General features: G+C 34.9%; 1 protein-coding gene across 4 annotated transcripts; it reads right to left on the bottom strand.

The window, feature by feature from the left end:
- Window positions 1-869: 869 nt before the first annotated feature.
- On the bottom strand, window positions 870-5,451 carry LOC127420096 (succinate dehydrogenase [ubiquinone] iron-sulfur subunit, mitochondrial). 4 transcript variants are annotated; one of them, XM_051662087.1, is made up of 9 exons: window positions 5,113-5,442; window positions 4,213-4,375; window positions 2,746-2,879; window positions 2,546-2,631; window positions 2,278-2,414; window positions 2,040-2,156; window positions 1,825-1,921; window positions 1,472-1,599; window positions 870-1,301 (listed from the first exon to the last, which is right to left on the bottom strand). In XM_051662087.1, the coding sequence occupies exons 2-9, from the start codon at window positions 4,213-4,215 to the stop codon at window positions 1,233-1,235; spliced, it is 771 nt and encodes a 256-aa protein (XP_051518047.1). In that variant the 5' UTR covers window positions 4,216-4,375; window positions 5,113-5,442; the 3' UTR covers window positions 870-1,232. The 4 variants fall into 4 exon arrangements, 3 of the variants coding, with proteins under 3 accessions (XP_051518047.1, XP_051518046.1, XP_051518048.1); XR_007893771.1 differs by lacking the exon at window positions 4,213-4,375 and having other exon boundaries at window positions 1,472-1,594; window positions 1,770-1,921; window positions 5,113-5,451; XM_051662086.1 differs by lacking the exon at window positions 4,213-4,375 and having other exon boundaries at window positions 5,113-5,439.
- Window positions 5,452-10,953: the final 5,502 nt, after the last annotated feature.

The following is a 10,953-nucleotide window of genomic DNA, read 5'->3' as shown; positions in this document are numbered from 1 at the left end:
CAGAACACAAACGAAGATTTTTAGAAGAATGTTTCAGCTCTGTAGGTCCATAAAATGCAAGTGAATGGGATCCAACGCTTTGAAGCTCTAAAAAGCACATGAAGGCAGCATCAAAGTAATCCATAAGACTCCATTGGTTTAATCCATGTCTTTTGAAGCGATCCAATCGGTTTTGGGTGGGAACAGACCAAATGTAACTAATTTCTTACTGTACATCTTGCCATTGCAGTCTCTAGCCAGTGTTGGCACGATCATGATTTCAAGCTCGATTACACTTCCTAGTGCTTGACGCATGTGCATAGCGCTAGATGGCACTAGGAAGTGTAGTCGAGCTTGAAATCATGATTGCCAACGACTGCAGATGTCAAGATTTATAGTGAAAAAAAGAGTTATGTTTTGCTCTGTTTTCACCTAAAACTGATTGGATTGCTTCAGAAGACATGGATTAAACAACTGGATTCTGATGGATTATTTTTATGGTGCCTTAATGTGCTTTTTTTGAGCTTCAAATTTTTTGGTCACGATTCACTTGCATTATGTGGACCTACAGAGCTGAGATTTTTCTCTTAAAAATCTTTGTTTGTGTTCTGCAGAAGAAAGCCATACATATCTGGGATGGCATGAAGGTGATAAATTGAGATAATTTACATTTTTGGGTGAACTATCCCTTTAAGTTCTCATGGTTTTATCACATTTATTGTAACCGTCAACTAGACATCTACCATACATAGAAAATATTAGGACACAAGCTAGATCTTAATGAATGTTATTTGTGTCCCACCCGAACACTGACAAATATTTTGTTTCATTATCACAGGCTATAGTTTATCCACAATCAGGTAAAAAATCAAAATGATGACATTAAATACTAGTCCTTTTATATATTTATTTATTTTTTGCAGAGCACAGAAAGTACATTTTAGGCTATTTTGCTAACTTAAAAAATGTTTGCACACACAGACATACACACACTCTCTTTTTGATTAATATATCCAAACACATATGAGGGCTGTTTGTTTTTCTTCTTCTTCTTCTTTTTTTTTTTCAAAAACATTTTTTATATTCCAGAATGTGAGGTCTGCATTAACGGACATGACAAGCAAACACTTAATATTTCTTATTATTGGAACACTTTGTGATGAATTTACCTATTTACACAATAATTTAAATGAACTGAAATCAATGTGTACACAGGGTGTGTTATTTTCCAAATATACAAATCAGCTAGCAGATTATCGGTTTTCTTTATAAACTGCCATCATTTTCTTAATTTGTGCGATGGCTTTTCCAGGATTGAGTCCCTAAAAAGGAAAGAACAAAAAAGAGATCAAATGAAATGGTTAAAATAGGCTACAGCAACAAAACGATCTAAACATACATTGTAAACAAGCTTTGACTTAATGTCTAACAGCAGTAAGACCGATTGAAGGTTTGTCAAGTAAATGGCAGCTATGCAGTTTAAATAACAAACCTTGGGACATGTCTTTGTACAGTTCATTATTGTGTGACAGCGGTAAAGGGAGAAAGGATCCTGTAATTTGGAGAGACGCTCTTCTGTAAAGTCATCACGAGAGTCAATCATCCACCTATATGCCTGCAGAAATAAAGTGGAAACAGCAAGAGGTCAAACATTGTTTTATTCAAAGTGTTGGTCTGAACTAAGACCAAAAATTAAGGGTATATGATTCAGTGTTTAGAATAAAAACAATGTTAAAGAAATTACAGTAATTATTGTATAGCATAAATATTGTAAAATATAACAGATTAACCTGTTTGTAATTGCTAAAATTAGCATCACTCTAGAGAGAAATATAAATAACTGCATAAGCACAGCTGGGCCAAGATATTTATCTCCATTCCACCAATAACTAGGACAACTTGTGCTGCAGCACGCACAGAGGATGCATTCATACAGGCCATCCTATGAGCAAAGTAAAGGGCAATTAAAAAAATTATTAGCAAAGATCGCAATCACCAATTTGCGAAATTAACAGATTCCGCCTAAATCCAAACAAAATACTTTGCAGGGAAGATCATACCAGCTTTTGACGGTCCTCGATTGACTGGAGGTACTGTTCCTTTCCCTGTTTTGACTCGTCCTTCTTCTTCAGATAAGGCTCAATGGACTTGTACTGTGCATAAAAGTTGCTCATATCCTAAAATGACAGCAATTATGAGTATAGGATAAGTTTAAAATTGCAGGTTCATTCTATTTGATAGATTTAAAGATAAAGATGGATTATTAGTGGGGTTTTCATTTAACAGTGGCATACTCACAGGGACAAGATCTTTCACAACATACATGTGAGGAAGAGGGTAAATCTTTGTCACTTTGCTGGTATTTGAATCAATTTTGTTTAAACAGGCTAACGTGTTGCCCCCGTTGATGTTCATAGCACATGAACCACAGATACCTGTAATGACATCACATACGGACATAATGATCCAACATTTTAACAAGATGCAAATACTGTATGTTTATAAAAGTAGCGTCTAAAGTAGTTATTTTCATTCAGAATGTCTAGTCTTGTTATGTTCCACTTACCCTCTCTACAAGAACGTCTGAAGGTCAGTGTCGGGTCGATCTCATTTTTAATTTTGATGAGGGCATCAAGAACCATCGGACCGCATCTAGGATGGGAAAATGTCAATTTAAGTGATGTTTAATTCTTCAAATGTAAAGAGCCAAGCAAAACATGGAAACTGTAATGACTGTAACAGATGCATGACTATGAGTGTACATACGTGTTCAAATCAATTTCATAGGTTTGCATGCGTGGCTTGTCACCAGGTGTGTCAGGGTCCCATCTGTAAATCTGAAATTTCTTTATTCTTGGCTCAGGGGCAGGGGCAGCAGCAGTCTGGGCATATCGCACCAGCTGTGGTAGGACAGAGGGGACAAAAATGGGTACATATGTGATGCAAAGTCCTTTATTGAGGTTACTGACTTCTATTTAAAGGCAAAGCATCAGTATTAGTAAAAGTTATTTTAAAAAGCTTTTGAAAGTGAAACTGAAAGGAATAGTTCACCCATAAATGAAAATTCTCTCATCATTTACTCATCCTCATGCCATCCCATGCCAATCCACACTTATCATATCTAGGGATGTTCTGATACCATTTTTTTGAGAACGAGTACGAGTACCGATACTTTTTTTTAGTTTCTGAACTCCATATCAGCAGTTTATTTCAATTTTATCATCAAAATGGTGTTTAAATAAATAAATAAATTAAAACTTTAATCAAATGAAAGTATAACAATTAATTTTCAACATGATATTGTATTATTTTTATCAAATTAAGTGATTTTTTACAAAACCTCACAGCACAATCCTAAATACAACATTGGAGTTATTTTGGTCAAATAAAGTGCTGCACAACAGACCATAACAGGTGTGAGATATTGCTTGAATATAATACAATTGCTATTTATTTATTATTAGTAGTATTATAACAGTGAATATTACATAACTAAACAGTAGTGATCTATTTCTGTCATACTTTTTTCATTTAAATTGAACTTTTATTTTGGCGGAGCTTTTATTTTGAAGTGTTTCTGTGTTGTTATGAACAAGGAGCTCTGACGTAATGACGGCAGCTTCTCAGTCTGGAAAAGCCGGTCGCTACATGACCCAAAGTGATTATTAAACCACAAAAGGCTACTATTTAAATAAATAAATATGTACGTATATGACTCGTGCTGAAAAGTGAATTAGCACTCTGCCTGCTGTCATCCACTACAAACAGAGCGTGCGATGCTCATAATAGTGTTTTCCATGTATGAGCCAAGGAGCTCTTAAAGGTATGAGCAGTTTGTGTCTTTATGTCAGCACAATACCGGCTCCACACATTCACAAGCACTCACAATTAAAATGCTGCACATGCAAACTATATATTTGTTACATTAAATCACAGCTTTTGCTGTTAAATAATCTCACTAGGACATGATGTGATTTTAATTTGTGTGCTGAATGTTTATGTAATCACACTCGTACATCAGATGGTTTCGGTTTTTGGTATCGGAGCATTTTTACAAGTACATGAGTGTGGTATCAGACCCGATTCCAATACTAGTTTTGGGACATCCCTACTTATAACACTTCTGAAGATACGGATTTAACCAGAGTTGTATGGATTGACTTTTTTGGTGTCGAATCCCCCATCACCGAGTGGAAGTGAAAGTGGAGATGTATTTTTCTCACCCACACCTACCATATCACTTCTGAAGACATGTATTTTACCACTGGAGTCGTATGGATTACTTTTAAGCTGCCTTTATATGCTTTTTGAGCTTCAGTATGTTGGTCAGCATTCACTGGTTCATTGTATGGATCCACAGAGCTGAAATGTTCTTCTAAAAATCTTCATTTGTGTTCTGCAGAAGAAAGAAAGTCATACACATCTGGGATGGCATGAGGGTGAGTAAATGATGAGAGAATTTTCATTTTTGGGTGAACTATCCCTTTAAGTGCATAAGCCATTGAAGCAAATGAGCTCCACTAGAGCGCCACTTGTAGGTATAAAGGAGAAGTGCGTTGGAGTTACATCACTGTGTTACTCAACTCACATTGAAACGGTATGGACAATTGTTTTCAATATCACTACTTCATACTATAATGTTATTAATGATTATTTCAGTATCGCTCAATTGAAAAGAAATGTTGCACAGATATCATTTGAGAAGACAAACATGCAACAGCGGTTAAGCAACTATAACTAATCGCAATGTTACAGGTTAACTTTTAATCTATCAGATAACTAGCTCAGCCTTATAAACAATACATTTGGGTACAAAGTTCCGTGTAACGATAAGTTACCACGAAGAAGTCAAGAATACGACCGAAAGACACTACAGTTTTCTGCAATAGTTAGATAACGCTGTTTGAGTCAGTGTTTAGAAATGTCTCCGCTTTTTGTTGATTTAAATATTTCTCAATCTCCGAGGTAAAGTTCATAAAGATGGCATTTTTATTGTTATAATGACGCGACTTCTTACCGGAAATTAAACATAAGACACCTACGTTGAATGTACAATTCTTCACTATAATCGCCGTACACCATGCGGACTCTTTCCAGATGTTGTTGACAGAGCAGAAGATGTAAACATCTTACCATCAGTGCTCTAGAGTTGCGAAAAGCATCAGCGCTGCGAAAGAGAGACGTGGACACAAACGACATTTTCCACTTCAGTATTTTTATGTTGGAGTTTCTTGTCTTCTTGGGCACCTTGAACAGTTTCAAATATGTAAGTGCCACCTGCTCCTCCTCCAAATGTCAACGCAGATGGGTGTGATATTTCGTCAACAAAAAGCGACAGCAGGACATGTAACTGTACCTGAAGTCCTTTTACGCAATAGAAATGTAACAACCTCTCAATATTGTGATTAACTGCAGTGTGTTTATTAGGAATCGAGCCCATGACCTTGATGTTGTCATGTTCTAAAATATACTGTGTCAAAAGCTCTAATGAAGTGTGGCTGACAAAATGAACTGTTAATAATAATAATAATAATAATAAACATATAATCCAGCTGCAACTGGGGCACGTTGTCACAAAAGGTGAACGTGTGTTTAATTAACTGTATCTTTTTTTCCTGGGAAATAACGTGTAACTGTTCAATAGCCAAGACTTTAACGGAATAGTTCACCCAAAAATAAAAATTAATAACATCCCAGGTGTGACTTTCTTTCTTCTGCTGAACACAAATGAAGATTTTTAGAAGAACATTTCAGCTCTGTAGGTCCATACAATGCAAGTGAATGGTAGCCAGAACTTTGAAGGTCCAAAAAGCATACAAAGGCAGTAATCCATACGACTCCAGCGGTAAAATATGTGTCTTCAGAAGTGATATGATAGGTGAGAAAAATACATCTCCACTTTCACTTCCACTTGGTGATGGGGGATTCGACACCAAAAAAGTTGATTCCTCGACTCTGACTCGTCCTAGTATCGGATTCTTTTGTATAGGAATCGATTCTTTTGTTCAACTTTGTGATTGGCTCAAATCAATGAATTAGCGTTCTTAAGAACCAATCACATCCCCTAAAATACCTGTTGGTTGGTGGGGCACTTTTTAGTAACATACTCACTATGAAGGACAGAGCTCTTGATGTGGGCACTCTGAAGGGAGCATGGTATTACAGGTTGAATGTACCCTTCACTAAAAGTCTTGTGTAGGGGACTTTGTAAACAAAAAGAAAAAAAAAAAAGTTCTTACTTTTGTTTGGAATGACCCTTCGAGTGGCTTCCTCTTCCCTAAGTGCCCTTCAAGGGCACAAAAATGCAGTGTGGAAAATGCCCTAATGTGTTTGCGAGCAAAAGAGAGAGAGGGTGTGCGACAGACAGTGTTGGGTGTAATGCATTACTAAGTATTACTTATTATTTTTCTGTAATTTAATTACAGTTACTTCTGATGTAATTGTGTTAAATACTTTATAGGCTATAGAACAATTCTATTTAAAACAATAGTGAATTTAAAATCGAAATGTAACGTCTAATGTTAAAATATATGTTTTCTAATTTAACGCTGCCCCCTTAAATTCTTTGGCCAGTTCATGAATAATTTATTTGATTTTATATGCTTTATTTGAAAGAATTATAAGAACAGTTTCATGTCTATCTATGTATTTTTCATCTGGTCGAGGTTGATAAGGTTTTTAGAAAGTAATTAATAATAAGTAATGCAGTTACTTTTCAGACAGAGTAATTAGTACAGTACTCTAATTACTCTGTAGAAGATGTAATTAGTAGTTAGTAATGAATTACTTTTTTAGAGTAACATACCCAACACTGGTGACAAATTTAAAATCTTTTGGAACTTTGTGGTTGGGAAAGTGGGTTCTTCCTATTTGTCTAGTTTCTATTTGACAATGAAGTAAATTATTTCGGATACAGCCTGTTTCTTGTTATTTTCTCTCATAAAGTTGGACATAAGCATCACCAAGGGAATGACAATGTTTCCGGTCATTTTAAGGTAAAGTTACACAATGTCTCTAAATTAGACTAAAAGTTCGCTGTTATAATAGCAGGAGTTTGTCTTCATGTCACACATTTTAAAAACTAAATAAAGAAAATAAAAACTACATTTAGTTTGTGATAAACACCGCAATCTTCACAGGGCCATCGCCAGAACATATGGAATAAGAAACACTGTTATCTAAAGTGTAAAGGTAAGCTAGTGATATTTTTCAAATCAATGACCACACCAAAATATCTGACCAGCAGTTACAAAAAAACTTCAAGTTTATCACAGAGCAGCAATCGGACGCAGTAAGCAATGGATTGAGCGAACTACAGTATATACAGGTACGAGTGAAAATGAAGGATGATTTTTATAATTCCATTTATTTTCAGCTCATGCCTGACAAGCAATTTTAGGGGGTGAAAATATATCACTATCTCTGCAGAACAAAAATAGGCTTTTCCCAATCAGTGGGCATTTTCAAACCATTGAGATTCCCTACTTTCATTGGATAGTTTAGAAACACCCATCCCGGTTTGAAAACGGCCACAGATTTGAAAACACCCATTACTGTTCTGCAGAGACCTATACCTGGACTAACAGCCACCTCTGGTGACGGCCCTAAATTTTTACACTATCCCGATTAAAAATAAATTGAGGCGAGGAGTCGAATCTATCGACTCTTAATGGCTGAATTCTGGAATCGGAGTCCAAAAAACTCTAAATTGAACACCCCTACTTCCACATCCATATTCTTCTTTTGTTTTTGGCAAGTCACATTCTTCGTGCATATCGCCACATACTGGCAGGGAGGAGAATTTATATTAAAATTAAAGACTTAAATATTGATCTGTTTCTCATCCACACCTATCATGTCACTTCTGAAGATATAGATTTAACCACTGGAGTTGTGTGGATTACTTTTATGCTGCCTTTATGTGCTTTTTGGACCTTCAAAGTTCTGTCCACCATTATTTTGCATTGTATGGACCTACAGAGCTGAAATATTCTTCTAAAAATCTTTGTGTTCAGCAGATAAAAGAAAGTCATACACATCTGGGATGTTTTTATTTTTTAATTTAATTTTTTTCCTTTTTGGCTGAACTATCCCTTTAAGGTATGTGGCTATGTAGAAAATTACTTGAAAAAAAAATAAACCTTCCTTGAGAAAAAGTCACTGGAGTAAAAGGTGTGAGAACTAGCCCATGGTCTCCCCATATTCTACAATAATTAAATAGTTTATTAAATAATTAAGAATATTACAACAAAAAAAATTCGTATACCTGCTAAATCATAACCCTAATATTCATAAATGCCCGGTTAATCCTAACTGTATTCCCAACCCTAACATGATGTAAAAAAAATATATTTATATATATTTCTGTAACCCAGTTATTCAGGTTTTTTGTTAAATGAAACATCCGAGCACTTGCTCTGACCCAGAGCAATATATTTAATGCCAAATGGAAAGGGAGTTATTCTACAGCTATACTCATCAGTTTGAGAGGAAAAACAGGAAAGACAGCATTTTAGAAACAACTTTGCCAACATTTTGAGATAAACCTATGGGAAAAGAGCACAATATATAGAAGTTCATTGTCTTTACAACCCATCACCCCATCACTGCTGTAACAGCCGAAAACTAGCCTACGGTGTGGTTCTGAAGATATATTTAATATCTATTTTTGGGTTCACAGGGTAAGAGTTCATCTTGAGTGAACTGTTCCTCACTTCTTTGAGAGATATCTAGAATTCCGGTTGAACAAGCATTAAAATCCCTTCAAGGTAAAACTCAAATTATGTTTATCGGCCTTGTCTCATTTCCAACCACTCCAGGAGTCATCTACGTTTATTTGTCAAATGAGTCCCACTTCTGCCAGAAGAGCTTTCTCTTTGACAAATCCCTTTGACCTTACAGTGCATCCGGAAAGTATTCACAGCACTTCACTTTTTCCACATTTTGTTATGTTACAGCCTTATTCCAAAATGGATTAAATTCATTATTTTCCTCAATTCTACAAACAATACCCCATAATGACAACGTGAAAGAAGTTTGTTTGAAATCTTTGCAAATTTATAAAAATAAAACTAATCGAAAAAAAAAAAATCACATGTACATAAGTATTCACAGTCTTTGCTCAATACTTTGTTGAAGCACCTTTGGCACCAATTTGGAATAAGGCTGTAACATAACAAAATGTGGAAAAAGTGAAGCGCTGTGAATACTTTCTGGATGCACTGTATATGTGTAGGGAATTTTGGGGCAAACAGGATATCAGAAAATATTTCACTCAAATGTGTCAAATAATTAATTTTCCTTAGTCGGGTTAAACAGTTAAATTATTTGATTCCACACTTAATGAAAGGTTTATCTTGTTCTCTCTTTCACTTAAACCAATTAAAAGGGTGATTCTTTTCATGAGTGATTGTCCTTTTTCTGTCCAATACAGAGTCTGTACAGCACTAGCTTTACATAGTTTTACTTTACATTAAAAAATAATCATTTGTTCTACATGCATTCTTCTCAGGCATGTGAGAAGATACAGAAGAACAAGTATGTGATCTCTATAATACTCTTTTTATAATCCTTTAGTTTTGCTGGTTTGTGCCAGTAATTAACAATTAATTAATTGACACGCACAGTTGATTTAGTTTACTTTGATCTTTCTGGACTGGAGGAGAGAGAAAAAGTTGCGTGGTTGTAACCTTTATTTAGCTAGGATCTGCTACCGCAGGTTTCATACATTTTCTATTAGAACTTTTACAATATTTAATTTCTCACATATTGTAAGATATATTGTTACTGAATGGGAAAACGTCTTTTGTTGTTGTCTCTGGAAATGCCAGCTATCTTTCAATATTTTAACATCAAAATCAATCAAAATGCTTTTTTATTAAATTTTCAAGAAGTCAATTACATCTTGACTGTGTGGTAAAAATGGTCATGCATTACAAGAAAGACACCAAGAAAGGGGTCATGTCTGGTTGTGAAATCTATAAACTTGGATTAACCTGAGAGGTAAGTCCATAACTTAAGTACTGTCTAAATCCGGGTGAGAAAAAAGTAAAAAGCTGTGTTCTCTTCTCTCTCTGGTTACTGCATCTACCAAAGGATGGAGTTTTAAATGAGGCCATTGATGCCCAAGGAATTTGACTGAATCTCTAACTTACATGAATTGTGAAATGTTCTTGATTCATGGAATAATAGTGCCCAACACTTTCTCATCCTCATCCAAAACAAAGTACCAGTGAGTAGATTTCCAGTCTTCAATTAGACTGTGAAACCAATTGGGATGGGATAATATGGTTATAACAATTCAGTTCGATTTACGATATGAGGTTCACAAATCGATGAGCAAAATGCACAATATAATTTCTCGTCAAAATAAAGTTCTTTAATACACTATAAATGCTCAAATTTTAAATAATAAGAGTTGCTCATACACCTTTCTCTGTAAGAAAAGATCACAAACATATAAGCTTAAAACATAGTGGGCTACATTCAGGCTTATCAGGTGCAGAACAAGCAATAGAACTGAACAGAACCTGTCCTGAAAAAAGTATGTGAAAATGTATATTTACGTTTTTAATAATTTGTCATCATTATTATAATCAAAATGTAACTTTGTAAAAATACAAAAATTCTACATTATACTAAATAATATTATATCATGAAATTGTATATACAATAATGATATGAGCTATCACTGTTTGAAATAATGTGTAATTTACAAGTAATAACATTGAGTTTACATTCATTTGTATAAGAAATGCTAAATAGGTTACTGTCACTTTAAGGGTTCAACAGTGTTACGGTTTAGCGAACATTAACACAAATCTCTCCGTGTGAGATTAAAATTAATATTTCTTTTTACTTTTTTATCTGACTGTAAAAACAGAAAGGATATTGAGACACATTATTCAATGAAAGTAGAGTGCAGGCGGGGGCCTGGGTAGCTCAGCATGTATTGACGCTGACTACCACACTGGA

Source organism: Myxocyprinus asiaticus, chromosome 29 (genome assembly GCF_019703515.2).
Source record: "Myxocyprinus asiaticus isolate MX2 ecotype Aquarium Trade chromosome 29, UBuf_Myxa_2, whole genome shotgun sequence".
Lineage (NCBI taxonomy): Eukaryota > Metazoa > Chordata > Actinopteri > Cypriniformes > Catostomidae > Myxocyprinus > Myxocyprinus asiaticus.
This window is presented reverse-complemented; position numbering and strand designations above follow the sequence as displayed.